Source organism: Podarcis muralis, chromosome 6, assembly GCF_964188315.1.
Source record: "Podarcis muralis chromosome 6, rPodMur119.hap1.1, whole genome shotgun sequence".
Taxonomy (NCBI): Eukaryota; Metazoa; Chordata; class Lepidosauria; order Squamata; family Lacertidae; genus Podarcis; species Podarcis muralis.
The window spans coordinates 43,099,712-43,117,490 of record NC_135660.1 but is presented as its reverse complement, the minus strand read 5'-3'; the positions used below and the strand labels follow the sequence as shown (position 1 = coordinate 43,117,490).

The following is a 17,779-nucleotide window of genomic DNA, read 5'->3' as shown; positions in this document are numbered from 1 at the left end:
TGAGGGCTAGCTGAGGTTGGTGGGGCAGTGCCTCATTTGGCTTAGTGGGTCACCTTCCACTACTTGAGGGTGGAACATGACACGGATACTTTGCTGAAGCTAAGAAGGTGTCACGGTTGCTTTCCAGCCAAAGAAATGCACATGGAGGATAGTGAAGTATTTGTTGCCAATGGTAGCACTTAGGTGGAATCTACACACATATTAAAAAATGTTCTGAAAATGGTTTTTTTTTAATTAAAAAACAACAAAACATTGAATTTTCCATAAGGCTCACCATTGCCATCTAGTGTCACGTTGTATATTGCACTTAAAACACACTTAAAACGTTTTATTTGCAACTGTATAGCTGAGTCTATAGTCTAGGCAGCTATTCCCAGGTCCACGCTCTATGGAGCAGTTGCAACACCAGGGAACCAGTCCCCTCCACCAGTTTATGTACCTTCCCCTGACGAGCTGCACACACGCAGCCAGAGACTGTGCCTGTGTGGCAACTTCCTCTGCTCATCCCTTTTCAGTCCCCTCCTGGTTCTGGGAGACAGTGGTGCAGGAGAAGGTGGGGAAGCAGCTGGCCCTTCACTTACCTGGCCTGCCTTTTCCTCCTCTTCTTCCGACCCATCCTGTGCTCCAGCTCTGAAGCTTCCCCTTTCTCCAGCTCTTGCCTCCTGTCCAGAACAGTTCACCACAAATCACTGACCCCCTTTCAAGACTCCAGCCCCCCTTTCCCTGGTGCACACTCTTCAGCATTCTGCCAGTCCTTGATAGCAGGTGATGGGCCCTACCTACAGTCACTCTGGAGACTTGTTCTATTTGTTGGGGGGGGGGGCTTCTCAGAGCTGCACCGGGGATAGCCTTTGCCTAAGATAGCAGATGAGCTGTGCATCAGGAATGAGGGAGAGCAGCAGAAAGAGGACCCTGCTCCACAGACTTGGGCAGCCCCAGTGGGAGATTAATGGTCAATGCCCAGTTCATCAGAATCCTAAGGTGCTTAGCACAGCAGCCTTCTCCAACCTGGTGCCCTCCAGATGTTTTGGACTGCAACAGCCCCAGCCATAGTGGCACACCAGGTTAATGTAGACTTGCCAAGAGTATTGAACTGGGTTGCGACCTTTTTAAAGAAAAGGGCTAGCAGGGGATGGGCAAAGGTATTGATTTTGGTTTCTCTCTGTCATTTTTGCAATCTTAAATTCGATTCTCCACATTTACACATCAACATGTTTTTTTAAAAAACAAGTTTTCATGAAAATTCATCAGAATTGTAGTGCAACTTTCTCTCAATATACACTTTTGGTATGTGATGTATCCTTGTGTACTTTTTTTTTGCAAAGCATTTTTCCTTAATATAATGTGTTATTTTTACTAAAATATGCATTTATATTCACACCTAGTATATACATTACAGAACAAGCTACACGAACTGAACTGCAAAATTCAGAGATGGGCAGATTTCAAAGGATAGCTGTGTTTCAGTCTGCCCATTTCAAAAAAGTGTGAATTAGGTAAGTTCTCCTTTAAATGTAAACTGAATCAAATTTCTCCCCCATCCTTTGGACTAACACAATGACAACAACATTTATTGCAAGGTAGGAAATGTCACCTTGCAGTATTTTTTTTTAAGTGGAGCACGTAGCTAATGCAAAGGTACTTAAGATGAAAGCAATATGCAGTGCTGGATATATGCAGGAGCAGAAGCAGCAGTTTTCTCTGGGACTAGAGTTGTAAGTGTTTGCTACTCCACCCCAGGAAGCCCCAATTCCCATTTCCTTGGGCTTCTTCAGCAACTAATCTGCTGCAGCATTTAGCTGAATTTTAATTTTCAGGATCATCAGACTCACAGTCTATGCGCAGGGGTAGGAACTTCCCAGAAAAAGAATAACCCAGTATCAGAGGCCACCTAGTGAGAGTCTGATACCCATCTGAAATTTCTTAACCTGCTAGCAGAGGCACAAACTATGTGGCTCATACCTGCTCCTAATGCCAAAAATCAGTGGAGCAAAGTCAACATCTCTTAAATTCACATTTTTCCATTCGGGAAAAGTAGTAGTCCAGAGAGAGCCTGGCATTTAGACTGGTCCTCCTTCTGGTCTGGCTAACTGCTTCTGCCACCCTCCCAGAGTTTTCACCTGCATGGGCAACCTCATAAATACCCCTAGCGGTTAAGTGTTAAGAGTCCTCTACCTCCTTACTCTTCAATGTCTACCGAAGGCCAAAACATAATTCATGATTACTGAACCTCTGAGGTTGAATTCACCTGCTCTTTATATGTTCATCCTATTCATCCTGTTTCCTAGGCTTTTCATTCCATTTATAACAAACTGCATTTACCAACCACTAAATGAACAAACGTACCAGAATGTGTCATGAAATTCTTCCACACCCCATTCCAGGAGAAGTTTCACAAAGCCACATACAACCCACACATTATCATCCTGTGAAACTTTAACCACTTTATCCAAGGGTCTCCTTCTACAGAAGTCCATGCATTGAAGGAGGTTGACAATTATGCTCTGTGTGTGTGTCAGTAATTTGTTTGAATTTATACAAAACACCATGTATAATTGTGAAATGATATAATTGCAAGAGACATGGATTACTTCCATGCTCAGCTGCACGGTGCGCCATTCCTGGGCAAACATTCCAGGCTGTTCAGCTGCATCTCAGAAATGATATTTTGCTCATCTAACTTTATCTCAGTGAAAGAGGTCTTTGTGCAATTAATTATGATGACAGGCAGGGAATCTAGGGGCTATAGGTGGTCATAAGCTGAACATGAGTCAGATAGGCGATGCTACTCCCAGAAAGGCAAATGCTGTTTGGAAGATGCATTAGAAGCAACGCTGTACTGGAGGCGCAGGCCTGCTTTACAGCACTTGTGCCCGCAAATGGAGGGGAAAAGCACCCAGCTTTGATAGTCATGTTGTGAATGGATATTAACACACTGAAATAAATTCAGAGGAAAAAAGCAGTGGGATGCAAGACATGCGGAGAGGTTGAAGACAATAAAACATATTTATTGTAGACGAAGGCAGATTAAGTTGGAACGTGGTTTTAAATACTTATAAGCTGCTCTCAAGGAGCGGGAATGACAGCTATGCTTCACTGTGACAGAAGAAAGGGTGAAAGCAACAGTTTCATGGTGCAGTGGTAGGTATTTAGTGGAACTCAAATAATAAAACAGAAACGAGCAATGGGACAAGTTACCGAGAAAAGTTAGGGGATAACCTTTCATTTTCCAAAATATTTTCCCTAACTTTTATCAGAAAAAGAAGTATAAGAGGTGGTAGTCAGGAATGTCTTGGAATCCCTGCTTTAGAGCAGTTGGACGAACCTTTTAGAGATCCCTCAGACTAAGGTGGTGTGTATGCTGCAAAGCCATAGAAGAACAGAAAATTCAGAATAGGTTCCTGGCCATCTGAGAACTTCAGTTTTCTTCCCCTTGTTAGAAGCAAGTTTCTAGCCTATATGGTTGTGAATATATGGTTTCCCTCCCACTGGGAACCATGGGAAATTCACAGACTTTAAAGCAGCTCCAGAGATTATTTAAATTTTTCTCTGGCTGGGGAAAGAAAGTGAAATGGGGTGCAGTTCTCCAGCATGCACCCCAAACTGCCCCAAAGTGGATCACCCTCTCTAACATCAGAACTCTGCTTCCTTATTGAGAGGAGAGCTGGTTTGTCCCACAGATCCTAAGGTGCCTTCCCAAGAGCCATAGTATTTCATGCACAGGGACTTTCCTGGCCACCGAAATAGTCCTGCAGGCTATAAAAAGGGGAACCTTCTGAGACCATCACAGAAACATGCACTAGAGATTCTGCCTCTAAAAAGGGAGTTAGCAAAACATGTCATTACATGTCTTGACCACAAGAGGACCCCCTTATTACACACAATGTGCATGATCTGAATTGAGGAGCCAAGCAACTTGAATGGAGATGCATGAAAATTGCTTGTGTCAACCCAGGATAAAAAGCGAAACTAGTAGCTCTCGATGGTAACAGGGTGAGCTTACCAAGGACCAAGCAAATAGTGTAAAACCCAACCCAGAAAGCAGCCCAGGAAATGTCCTCTTCCAGAGGATGTCGGACTCCAAGTCCCATCTGTCTCAGCCAGCAAAGGCCACCGTCAGAGATGATTGTAGTCCAACAACTGGAGGGCCGCACATTCCCCATCCCGGTTATAACGTATAAACACTGGACAACTGTTGAGATGACAAATTTAACTAAGATCGTTCAGATTGTAAGAGGGAAGAGGAACGGTTGCTGTTTTGAGAACTGCATGATGTCTTTTGTAAATTATTATTATTGTAATTATAAACATCAGTATAATCTTGATGTAAACAGATGTAGTTGTCATATTGTATGAATAATGTCTCATATACTTGTGCTCATTCAAGGTTGTGAGAATGCATGTTCTGATGTAAAGTCAAATGGACGAGAGGTGTGGATTAGCTGTAATTAAGGAGGCTGGTGGAGCAAAAGCTTCTTCTCCCCGCCTGCTCCCCCAAAACCTCTTGGAGAGGAAGCTCCAGAACAATGTGGAAGGGGGTCTGAGGAGCTGCTGGGTAGACTCACCCAGAATTGTCCTTTGCCCAAGAGGGCCCCCAAACACCTGGAGAAGCAGGTGGTTGCATGGAGGAGGGGGGAACTTTCCTTCTATTACCTTATCTTAAGATCCAAGTTATTCGTCTGTACTTCAGAAATCATGCCACCAGCTTACTAATCAAAAGCACAGATCCCAGCACAACTGGATACTGTGACCTCAAATCATGGAGGCCCACTTTTTTTTTTAAGTTTCTCCTATGAAGCAATTACGTTAACTTAAATGCCATGCCAGATTGCTCAAAGTAGACAGCACTACAAATCTGGCCTTTCCCCCATAGCTCACCATGACATAAACTGGTTGGTCTAGTTCAGGCAGCAGCTCCAGAGTGATGAGCTGCAAAGGAAGGAAAGGCTCTTGTACCTTTAAGAGAAGAGGGGTTTGGGGCAGGTGGTTCTAGTCGTGCAGAACCAAAAAAGAGCAACACTTACTCAACACTAATATTTAATGGCACAAGAGCTCATTCCTCCCTTGCCTCCTGTTACCTTACAGGTAGGCAGCATTTCTGTAGGTGTCTGTCCTCCAGACCTTTAGCAACACAGACTGAAATATTCAGTGTAGGGCACACGGCTTCTGTCTGCATTGCAGAAGTGAGGATCCGACCAGCAGGGCTCAAAACAGAGATGGGCAACCTGGGATAAGTCAGTTGGTAGAGCACGAGACTCTTGATCTTAGGGAAGTTTTAAATGTTTGATATTTTATCGTGTTTTTAATATTCTGTTGGGAGCTGCCCAGAGTGGCTGGGGAAACCCAGCCAGAAGGGCAGGGTATAAATAAATTATTTATTATTATTATTATTATTATTATTATTATTAATCTCAGGATCAAGAGTTCAAGCCCCATATTGGGCAGAAGATTCCCGCATTGCAGGGGGTTGAACTAGATAGTCCTTGTGATTCCTTCCAACTCTACAATTCTGTTAATGTAATTGTACCACAACTCCCATCAACCCTGACCACTTGGTCATACTAGCTGGGACTGATGGGAGTTGGAGTCCAACAGCACCTGGAAGTCCAGAGGTCCCTCATCTTTACCTTAAGCACTGTGTTTTGAGAGTGCAGACTTTCAGGAAGGAGGGTCCACTTGAAACTGTGGGACCGGTCCGAGTGTGGGGTGTATCTTTAGAGACATACCTGGAGGAGGTGGTGGGGTTGTCCTTCTGACTTACAGCAACACCCATGTGAACCTGCGCTGCCAGTAAAACATCCCCAGGTCTCATTACCTTAGCAAGAATAAGCAGCATCTCCTTGAAGAGCTGGGGAGGGGAGGCCTGTGATACAGTGAAAATGCAACTAGTGGCTAATGACTTTGACAACTACATGTGATCTAGCACTGTGAATTTTCTCACAGGGGCCAAGTCTCCCTTCTGCTCTCGCCACAGGCCAAATCTCTGGGAAGAAGAAAAAATCCATTATAAAAGAAGATTACAGTCATCAGGGTTGAATTGAGACCCCCTCATAAACTACAGTGCAGAGGCTCCATTGAGGTTTAGGGAAGCTGCAAGTATGCTGCTGCCCCCAAACTCTTACCACCTGGTTGCCCAAGTGCCCACCCCAGTCATTGTAAAAGAAACAACACCGGGGGGGGGGGACCCCTTCCCTGCAGGAGCAGGAGGCTTTGATGATTTGGAGCTGTGGTTAGTGCCTGGGTGTGAATTGTGGCTCCCTGCCACCAGCACAAAGCTACTGACAAAGGGCAGGGAAAGCGCTGTGCCTTCTGAACTCAGATCAAGGGAGGGAGAGAGCTAGGAGGATTGTGGTCCAGCAGTTCCTCTAGCTTTACCTTTAGGCAGGCCAGGAACTGCCCTCCAAGCCGTACTGTGACCAACGTATCCTACTGAGTTTGTCTTCTACAGCAACAATACAGTAAGTCAAGAAGGAGAGCACTTCAAACGCTTTTACTTTCCCATTAACAGTTCCATCACTCGCCAACAGACCAATCCACAGAATCCTATTGCAGACCAGCACTGATCTGAATTAGTCCAATTACTGTATAAAGGGTCTTGTTCTACATCTCCATGACAGATCAAAGCGTCTATTGGCTCCTCAATAATATTATATTGGGGGAAAGGTGCCCCCCCCCCCACATACCAGATCAAGCCACCTTTCAATTTAGTTGCTAAGTAACTTCTCCCTTTCCCCTCAAGTTCTTCACTGCACCAGCAATTTCAAATTCCTCTATGGGAGCATTACACAGCATCCAGGCGGTACTTACAGCGAACATGGAGGCAGCTTTAGAATGCCATCCCTGTTGCATCATTAGTCCAACGAAGGATCTAATAACAGAACTTAAAACATGTTAACAGGTTTTATTGTCTTTCAGCAATCACAGCAATCCTTTGTTTCTAAAGGTACAGAGCACAAGGGGACCTTATTGTGCTGATCCCTAAGTGATACACTGCAGAGGTACAACATGGAGGTGGGCAAAGGAGCCTGTGTGGCTAAGGGGATAACTACAGCTCACTAAGGTGTATTTCCCTAAGGGTCACCTAGTCTAACACAAGAACTGGGAAGGGCCCATGACTCAGTGGCAGAGCACCTGTCCTGCAAACAGATGGTCCCAGATCTTCGGTTCCTAGCATCTCCTACTTAAAAGGATCATGTAGTAAGAGACTGGGAATATCCCTGAGACCCTGGAGAGCCACTGCCAGTCAGAGTAGACATTATTGGGCTAGATGGGAAAATAGTCCGATCTGGTATTAGGCGACTTCCAATAAGTTCTGACTCATCAGCTAAGGCAAAGTGTATTCTGCTGTTTGCATCCTAATCAAGCCATACAGATGCAGGATGTGGTAAAGCACTGTGTCACAATTCAGCACCCTGAGAACTGCAGCTTCATTTTTAAAAGGGGGGGGGGGATCAAGTTTCAAGCCTTTAAGGCTGTGAAGACATGTTTGAAAGTGTGCAGGTAGCGCTTCAAGGAGTCTCAGTAGTGTACAGGTGTTTTAGCAGCATTTCTGGGTAGATGGACCTCAGTGAGTGTATTTTTGTGTTTTTATATTGTAAACGCCCTGTGATCCTTGGATGAAGGGCAATACAGAAATTTAACAAAGAAATAACAAATTAGTACAGAATTATGTTTACCTTGGCACAGAAGTCTGATATTTAACTGCAAACTATATTCTTCTTAGTGCTAGGAAAGTAGCTCCAAGTACTTATTCCATCCAAAGCTACCCTCCTGCTGTGTCTTCACTTCATGCCGTTCTCTGTCCCTTCCCTACTGGCTTGCTGAGTTCAGTAGCTCCCTCTCCTTTATTCACCTCCTGAAAGTACTAACAAGAAGTTCCAAATCCTGAAACCATACCAAGCTCTACAGTTAGCATAAATTATGCAAATAAACAATCCTGTGCCACCATTTAGGGAAGGGTAGGATTCTAAAACCTTTAAAACATTTCCTAAGGCCAGCAGCAGGGTGGGAGGGAGAATATAATGTCAGCTAGAAGAGATTAATCCTGAGATGGAAGTCCATGACACTTCATTTCCTGGCAAACAAACCACAAACCCCCTCTCAAATGTACAACCTTAGCAGAAAAGCAGCCTCTCCAAATAAGAGAAGCTAGCAGCCTTAAAAGGATGCTACCTTCGCAAAGGTGTATTTAAAATCCATTCTTAAAAATCTATGCATTCCCCCCACCACTCTTCCTCCGCCTTTACATGGGAGTTTCAATGTGCAAAATCGCTTTACAAATTTTCTCATTCATTCATTAAAACTGGCCAGTGAGGTAGGTTAATTTGCCCTTAGTGCCTCTCTAATGGCAATCCATTAAAAAACTGAATCCATTCAGGGCCTTGGGCTTTTCTTCCCAGTAGCACAGAGAAGGACCAGCTCCCCTTAATCACACAAGTCCTCCTGTCTTTAAGCACCCGCAAGAATTTGCCAAGGAAAGCAGACAAGTCTATAGAGGCTGGAAGGTCCCAAGTGAGTCACATGCAAGCACCACGAGGGCATCCTCAAATAGCTCTCTTCCTGTCCTTTGTCACCAGTCCCTCTCGGGGGGCTCCCGATAAGGCAGCCCCAGGTGAATGAAGATATCCTTCTCGGTGGGAGTAGACAGGGCCAAGCCAGGCACTGTTTTGAGGCCACCGGCTCCACGCACCACCCCGCTGCTGAGGGCATGCTCCGACAGGCTCATGCCCTTGGTCTTGGCCAGAGCTCGCATGGAGCGGTTGAAGTGGGCTGAGCCAGTGAAGTAGAGCAGGGCACAGGCAAACTCACTGTAGGGCACCACAATGATGTCAAGGCGCCGGTGGCGCCGGCCTGGTCCTGGCAGACGACAGACCCCGAGGTATTTCTTCTGGCTTCCATTGTCTTCCTGACTCACCAAATCGTCTGTCAGGAAGCCTGTGGGGAAAGGCACAAGTCAGGGAGTTTGGCTGGCAGAGTGCCTGGAACATATGCTGGGGGCGGCGATCAAGATGATCTGGAACCCAAGCCTTATGAAGGAGCTGGGTATGTTTGGCCTGGAAAGCAGAGGCTGAGAGAAGATGTGACAGCCATCTTCAAATATCTCAAAGGCTGTCACATGGAGGACGGAGCAAGCTTGTTTTCCCCTGCTCTGCAGGGTAGGACCTAAACCAATGGATTCAAGTTACAAGAAAGGAGATTTCGACTAAACATCAGGAGGAACCTTCTGACAGTAAGAGCTGTTCGATAGTGGAACAGCCTCAGGAAGTTGTGGACTTTCCTTCCCTGGAGATTTTTAAGCAGAGGTTGGGTGGTTATCTGTCATGAATGATTTAGTTGAGATTCTTGAATTGCAAGGGGTTGGACTAGATGACTGGGGGGGGTCCCAATTCTATGATTCCTGCAAGGATTGTTTTCTGTCCCCACTCAGTTGTAAGCCTGTGCTGGAGGGCTCCCTGCTTGCTAGCATCAGTACTGGGCTCCTGGGATCTGGTGGAACACTGTTAAATACTGGCCTGATTCTGCAGGGGTCTTATGCTCTTATCAAGATTGTATATCACCAAGACAATTTATGGTGTTCCAATATACAAGAGACCTGTAATACCTGATCATGATCAGCATTCCGGTCTCTCAAAATATACGTTCTCTCCTAAAAGAACATCTGAGACATAGCTAAACCAGTATCTTGGAGAACGGCAAGAGTAAAGCCTTTCACCAAAATTTGGCTAGAGATAGAGGCTCCATTGCCCTTGTATGTTGGCACTAAGAGCAAAAAGTCCAAAATGTGAGCAAGAAGCTAATCAAACCTGCTATATTCATTAGGTTGTGGCCTCATATTTACAGTATAATAGGTGAGAAGAGGCTCTGACATTCATACAGAGAAGTATGTCAAGAAACAGAATCACCCATGTTGTCATATTATGGCAGGCACTATAAACCATTCCTTCTTATAAAGTCCTTCATGCAGCGAGCCCAACTATCTACATGGGGGGAGGGGGAGAGAGAAGATGGTTCCTTCCAAAGAAGTCCCAGATACCGGCACTTTTAGTGCCATGATGAACTGCCAAGACAAGCTCAACATGGCAGTGCCAGATACACATTCTGGATTCCCATTCTGCTGATTTCAGAGTGGTGAAAAGGTTCAACAGTGTGACCCCTTACCCTGCCCTGCCACATTCCAGCCCCACAGATACCCTCATACCACTTTTCCGGAGGCTATCAAGCAGCTTGCTGAAGACTCCTTGGTGCGAGTGCCCATCGGGGTGAGTCACCAGCACGTCCACATCCCCACAGGTGGACTTTTCCCGCCGGAACGAGCCACACGCGACACACACCAGCCCAGGATTGATCAACAGGGCTGCTTCTCTGACCTGCAGTGAAAGACAGGCAGAGGTGTAGTTGTTGATTTCAAGTATCTTTCCATTCCCATCCACTGTGGTGATTCAATTACCCCCAGCAGTGTGGATTAATCAAAACAAAACAAAACAAAGCATACATAATTCAAATTCTTTTGTCAAGACAGCTGAATTCTTTTGCTTGTATGAATCATTAAATCATTAAATTTATTCTGCTTCTGCTGGGCATGAGGGAGGGCAAGGAGTCCAGCCCCTTCGCAACAGAAAATTGTACTGAGCCCGACTGGGGTTTGGGAGTTTACTATAAATTTATCTATATGCTTGCAAATTTAACTTCAAACTCTCACAGTGGTGATAATGAATGCTAAAATTCTCAGGATGCTGAATTACACGAGTTGTTACGTATGCAGGTTAGCTAACTTGTGACCCATTTGTAGTTTGGGTGACAGGTGACAATAACCCTTCCAAACTATGGGATGTTACTCTGCAGCATAAACAAAGCATTCTGTCCAAAGCTGTAATGAAGCAGGTTGGAAAAGAGTGGGACCTGGGACCTTTTAGCAGAGAAGGGTGGTAGCAAAATATGTGACGCAGCAGAACCAGTCCTAAAGTCACCAGGACATCCAAAATTCATAAGGGATTAGTATTTTGGGCTGGCGTAAGGCTGGCTAACCCCGGCACTCTCCTCCTGCAGGGCTGGGCCATTTCCCATTTCATGGAAGGAAAACTCTTGGCAGTGAAGAGCAAAATGTCCTGCTGGAGCAGCAGCCAAACCCTAGACTGCTGGAAATCACATCCCAGTGGGTGGGTGCCCAAAGAAGAGTCCCTCGCCCAAGAGCTTCTCTGCACCAGCATACTTCTGATGGCTTCATTTAAAAGCATCGCTTGAAGGTGATTTCAGAATTCAGGATTATGGGTATCACGGTGCCAATAATCCATCTTACTAAACAAAGACATGATTGCTGGTTCAGAACATAGAGAGTGGCATGGGTAGAAGGAAAGGAAGCAGTTGTGGGGCTGGGCGGTGGCGGGGGGGAGGGTCTGAGTGCTCCTTGTCAGTCTCCAGGATCATCCTTCATTAGTGAGGGATAAGCTCATTAACCTTTGCCCTGCAACATTTGGGAACAGCTTTCATGGCTTTTCGAATGCAGATCTGTCCCTCTGCATCCTCAATTAAGTTTTCTTGAAAGCAGCCAGCCCCACACAGCACCTTGGGTCTCAGACGGACAGCAGCTAATCCCCTCATTCTCTTGTCTACTCCCTGAGGTGGGCAAGAAATGGGTAATTCCATCAAACCCACAATAGGTCCACTCCCAAGGGCAGGGGCTCCCAAAAGAGCTTTAATCCTGTGCGAGGAATGATGCCCTACCTGGCAACGATGCATTCTTCAGGGGCAGGCACTGTGACTGAGTGACAGTATCATGCTGCCCAGTGCTGCCATGGTGATTTCAATGTACAGGAGAAGCAGTGATAAAGGATCATGTAACTTCAGCCTATAAGCCGACAACTTGCAACCCGAAAACAATTTTATGAACTGCCTATTGGCTTCTATGAGCACCATCCTGGTCAAACCCACAAAAGGAAGGGAGACCTGTTCAGAAAGTTAGAAAGCTCCCTTTCCCTACCATGGGGGGCACCACAAAGATTTTCAATGTGTTTTTGCACCACTCCTCTGCCATGATGCAGTCTGAGGGTCCTTTTAGAGAAAGACTGGCCTATCAGGTTGGGAGCTTGCAAACAAAGGGGTGAGAATTGCTGGTTTGTAGCAAAAAACAAAACAAAACCACAGGTAAGATTTCTAGGCTCTCTTTAGAGCTGGGATGAGGAACCTGGGGTCCACCAGATGTTGTTGGGTCTCCAAATCCTATCAGCCAATGGTCAGGGATGATGGGAGCCGGAGTCCAACCACATTTGGAGGACCAAAGCTTCCCATCCCAGTTATACATGTTTGCAGAATCTGGTATGTGCCAAATCGCCAACCTGTAGAGAGGAAAGGCAAAACAGGCAGCAGCTTTGCTCATCATCCTTCCCCTTTGAACTGCCAGGAAGTCCAACTATGTGGGACCTACCAGAATCGTGGCTGCCTCAAGAGCTGATTTGATGAGGTGTGTCATGTGACCTGTTAAGCCTCGACATTGCCCTGCCCACAGTCCTCACAGGGATACTCACTGTCTGCTCAATTTGGGCAGCTTCTGCACGTGGCATGCGCTCCAGCAAGTCCTCATAGTGCTTCAAGCCAATGGCCTGCTGGCTGGTGAGGGAAGCCTTAGTGCGAATGTCATCCAGAGTGCGGAAGCCCTGCCCAGAGGACACACGGGACATGTATAAAGTTCCCTCCTCTAGCACATTAGCAGGTTTTTCCATACCAGTTTCAGCAAGGAAACTAAAGAATTAACTCACATATAGGGTCCTTGTAACAATACCACATGGGACGCGGGTGGCGATGTGGGTAAAAGCCTCAGCGCCTAGGGCTTGCCGATCGAAAGGTCGGCTGTTCGAATCCCCGTGGCGGGGTGCGCTCCCGTTGCTCGGTCCCAGCGCCTGCCAACCTAGCAGTTTGAAAGCACCCCCGGGTGCAAGTAGATAAATAGGGATTGCTTTCTAGCGGGAAGGTAAACGGCATTTCCGTGTGCGGCTCTGGCTCGCCAGAGCAGCGATGTCACGCTGGCCACGTGACCCGGAAGTGTCTTCGGACAGCGCTGGCCCCCGGCCTCTTGAGTGAGATGGGCGCACAACCCCAGAGTCTGGCAAGACTGGCCCGTACGGGCAGGGGTACCTTTACCTTTAACAATACCACAATACAAGCAAAACTGCAGCACTTGTTGACAGCAGAGGAGAGAAAATTACCTGCTGGTACCACATCTGAGCAGTCTTGACTCCTGCTCCCCAGATATTGGAAAATACTTCCAGCACTGACACACTCTCACTGATGTGGTCCAGCTTTCGAAGGTGCCCACTCTCCAGGATCTCCACAATCTTTTCTGCCATCTGCTTTCCAATTCCAGGGATTTTGCAGGCTTCCTAAAAAACAGCCACAAACAGTTGTCCAGAAAAAAGGCTACAATGCTGATTTAATCTGGAGATATCATCTGTTTCCAGCTTGGAGATGACTAGGCTCAGCTTGGGCAGGGGGGAATTGGTTCTTGACTCCTGAGGGTATCTAACACAGGCCCTCATCTCCAAGAATCCACCTGCCTAAATTGGGATTTAGAAGCCTATGAATTTTTTGCAAATAAAATCTGATCTTTACTCGTTGACTATAAGATTTTTCTGTCTTTCTCTCAGTGCAGACAGAGACTTCCTCTGCATTCCTTTTAAATGACCAGATGCATAGTGTAGGCTTTTGCTAATTTCATACTTAAGAAATCTCTCTATACAGTGGCCCAAGTAGAAATGGAATGATGCTGCCAAGCCCAGGGAAGTTAAAACACAAGCAATTTGGACCTTACAACTGCCCGGTGCAACAAAGCTGCTGGCTAGCCACACAGGATGCAGTGCAGCCAGGAGTTGCAAGTGTGAGGCAGGAGAAGAGAGGCTAGTTGCTCCATAGACTTAATGGCTGCTCCCAAGAACATTAAGCTGCAGCTGCTTTAGAGAAGACAAGAAAGGATTTGCTTTACAAGAGATCTATCTGAGTTACCTGATAAGAGGTGACTGGCTTGTGGTAGCTCTTGAGGGCATTTATGGCTTTTGAGTAACCCAGAGCCCTCCACTTGTCCCCTTGGACAGAGTAGGCTTTTGCCAGTTGCTCCAGCTTCTCTGTAATGCTCTGGTTATGATTAATTTTCTTGCTTGCAGAGGAGTGGGCACAAACCCACTTGCTAGTGGGAAGCGCCACAGAAGAATCTCCTGGCAAAGTATTTGGGTCTTTGCCTGACCTCAGTGCTTCCAGTTCTCCCAGAGTGACAACAGGCTCTTCCCCTTCAGTTCCCTCGTTGTCCAAGATTGTCTTTGGAGAGAGGTAGAAGAGGAAGCTGTGAAATGTAGCCATTACTTATGCAAGCAATTGCAAGGCACTGGCTCATAATGCACCAAAGGCAGGGAGACTCTGAAACATTAAAGGGGATTGGTAGTCCCTGTGAGATCCACCACAATCGTTAGATAGGTTGTGAGAGAGAAAGAAAAAGCATAAGCTGTACTAACAGTTGCATATAACATGTTCCTCCCCTCAGTTATGATGATCATCTACAAGAAAGCATAGCTGGCAGAGTCCCTGCAGTGACCATAATGCTACAAATTCATTTAATTTATGAAGGTGGCTTTATTTTGGAGTGGTGGTGACGAGTGAGCATGAATAAGATGTCCCAGGTTACAGCAACTTTAGTGGCACAATTTCCTTTTGCTCTCTACTTCAGGCACTAGGGGGCAACATCCCATTATGAACATATCAGGTATTCCATTGACTAGTAGAAAACAGAAAGGATATAATACTTAAGAAGCTGAACAATGACTTACATTCATTACACCTTGTGGTCAAAATGCTATAAAGAGCACATTGTAGTCAATATGATCTTTTTATGTTCTGACTTTAGGGTGCTAACACTTTGTAACTAGTATTTTACTAGCTGTTTTTAATATTGCTTCAGAGTTGAGAAAGATTAAAATTCAAGGCAACTGGACATATAGAGCTTTTACACCAGTGTATATTTTTGCCAGATTCTCTGAATGAAGAGGAGACTTGGCATAAATGAACCTCAAGACATTGCCAAACAAAGACAGCAGCAGAATGACAAACATACATTCTAATCCAGAAACAATCTGCCAAAAGCTCCTTCTACATTTTCCTATTTTTGTAACTTTTAGGTGGTCTGGAGTGAAGCTTGCTAGAAAAACATACTCAGAGTAACCAAAGGAAGTGCATGTTAGGTGCCCAGTTTCTACAATGACAGCCCAGCATTTGTTTAATAGAGGCAAATTCACTCCTTTCAGAAGAGAAAAATGGCTGTATCTGTAGACTCCACCTGCTGAATCTGTTGTCAACACACACGCCTTGTTCCAATTACAATATTGTTCCCTAATTCTAAGAGGAGCATGGCACTTTTTCATCTTTGGAACAAAGAGGTGTCAATCATGTCCACAGTGACAGCAGTTCTCTAAGATTTCAGGCAGGGCTTTCCCCCTGCCTTACCTGGAGATGTTGGGGGTTGAACCTGGGATATTCTGCATGCAAGGCAAATGCTCTGTCACTGTTAAAATGCTCTTCCCCAATAAAAACCCTGGCATAACCTACAAAAATGCTCGAAAGCACAAAAAAGGGAATCCGCTAAGTGGGCTCACCCCTTTAACTTCTGGCTGTCCTGAGGAATTTGCTGCACTACAGGGAGTGATGGAAATGTCTGCCTGAGATTCATCCTTCAGTGCCAGGACTGCACTCTCCATTTGAGGCTGGACCATCATTTCACCCAGAAGTTGTGATTGCTGCTTTGAAGTGTCTGACACATCCAGATACCTGCCAAGAATCAAACGTACAGCAAGGTGCAATCACTGCTTCTGAAGGCAACCATTCTATCCATAACAAGAGTGTGAGAAAATTGAAAAGAACTGAGGAATTCAATTCTCTTTCCTGTGTCCATTCCCAAAATAAGAAATGGATTTCCACATAAAACTTGCCACCACATGCTGAAGTAAGAAAGGCACCTACTTCTCCGGGATGAAGAGGCTGTAGCCAGTAGTCTTCAAGATCTGCTGTGCTGCAATACAGGAACTCAGCCAGGATGCCTTCACCAGTTGCAACCCCTGGGGTAACTTGGCTAGTTTGAGAAGCCGGAAAGCTCGGTCACAGTCCATGCCTTCATCCACTATAACATGTGTCACATCTGGGGAAAGCTGGCTGCAGACAATTCCCCCATTCTGGACGATCTGCTTGCGGAAGATCTCAGCCCTGGCCTGGCCAATTCCTGCTTGCAGCACATAGGCAGTGATTGGCTCCAACCATGCTGCTAATGAAAGCCAGAGAGAAATAGACTCAGCAAAGCAAGAGTGGGATTCATGTCTTATCTGAGTGATGGGAGTCTGACAGCCTGAAGCCATAACTAGTATGGAGAAGACCAGATCTCTTGTAGCACACAGATAAGACTTCAAAATTCAATGCCTCCATTTGATTTGAACCTTTCAGGTTTAAGTGACCACTTGCACTAAAAGCTAGGCCATAGTAATCTCAAGCAGAGCAGGCCAGGCTGTCTCATAGCTTCACATGGCTGAGGAAGCAAACAGAAAACTCACCTTGCTCATTCTTGGTTTCTTCTTTCAGTACCTTTGTAGGCACTGCCTTCTGTGAATCATATCTGATCTTCTTTCGTTTGGGGAAAGCTTTGACAATTCCTTGGGGCTCCATGGAACATGGATGCCTCCTGCCCAGGCAGGAGTAAGCAGTCTTACTGAGGAAGATGGTAAAGATTGCAAGAGTTTGAAGTGACTAACAACACAAAGGTATTTGTAAACCTGAAATGAAAATCAAGCTACCTTATATGTCCCATGCCAACAGGTGAAACGTAACCTTATACGCAACTTTAGCTAGAGGTGGAAATGAATGAGGTGCAAGACTCTGACATGCCAATAGGGTAACTTCAGTTTCTAGGGGGCATGCCTTAGCTTGTGATCTACCTTAATGACAGAGAATCCTCTAGCAAAAGGCACTCCCTATGTTAATTCAGTTTTGTGTTTAGAGCTGGCCATTTATTTTTCTGCAACAGGTGAAAGGCCCTGGCAGATATCCCACCAAATCATTAATAGGGTCTTATTCGCCTCAATTTGCAAAATGTGGTACATCCAAAGACCAATAGACTTAGTGCTTCATAGCAGTAACATAAGGCCACCTCCCTCAAGAATTCCTGAATACACACCAGCTCCACAGATGCCACTTTTTATTTATATAGCATCCTCAGTGTGCATGGTACTTTACAGAGTATGAGGGCAGGCCCCTGGCCAGGGGAGCTTTCAATTTAAAATTCAACTCAGGGGAACAGTTTGGCTCCGGTTGTTTTTTTAAAGGGGGTACAGGGCAGGCTGTCTTCACTGGAGCCCCCAGCACAAACCAGAACATACATTCCAGGATCTGCTGCCCCTTGGGCCCTCTAGTGGTGATGTTCCTGCAGCCACCAGACTCCCTTCACACTTCTCCACAGTGGCACTATAACAGGCAAGGTCCCAAGTAACCACTCAGTTCCTGGCCCATCATAGAGCTGTCACCATCTCTGAGAAGGTCCATGACAGTACGCAGGGAGGTGGTGGAGAAATTATCAGCCTCCTCCTGGCTCACCTGTTGCGGTGCTGCTGCAATGGCTGGGAATAGAGTGACTGCTCAGCAATTCATTAATTACATCACTGGGGTCACAGGCAAGCTCACAGGCAAGCCTGTGAAGGGAGCAGGATGCTGGTGACCACAGCAGTGCTGCCACTAGGAGTCTAAATGGTGGTGGATACAGAGC

The 17,779-nt window shown here is 45.9% G+C and overlaps 1 protein-coding gene across 9 annotated transcripts in view; it reads right to left on the bottom strand.

The window, feature by feature from the left end:
* POLL (DNA polymerase lambda) overlaps positions 1–17,779 on the bottom strand; it is a 125,614-nt gene that overhangs the window by 106,902 nt on the left and 933 nt on the right. For 2 of the 9 annotated variants that reach the window (XM_077930163.1, XM_077930164.1), the window contains exons 2-9: positions 16,575–16,729; positions 15,994–16,291; positions 15,630–15,801; positions 13,993–14,301; positions 13,200–13,373; positions 12,522–12,650; positions 10,199–10,367; positions 8,809–8,934 (exon numbers count right to left, since the gene is read on the bottom strand). In XM_077930163.1, coding sequence (XP_077786289.1) covers positions 8,809–8,934; positions 10,199–10,367; positions 12,522–12,650; positions 13,200–13,373; positions 13,993–14,301; positions 15,630–15,801; positions 15,994–16,291; positions 16,575–16,686 — 1,489 coding nt within the window. In that variant the 5' untranslated portion in view covers positions 16,687–16,729. Of the gene's footprint in view, positions 1–6,881; positions 8,935–10,198; positions 10,368–12,521; positions 12,651–13,199; positions 13,374–13,992; positions 14,302–15,629; positions 15,802–15,993; positions 16,292–16,574; positions 16,730–17,610; positions 17,636–17,779 lie in introns of those variants that run through there. The other 7 variants (XM_077930165.1, XM_077930160.1, XM_028730496.2 and 4 more) reach the window with 7 other exon arrangements.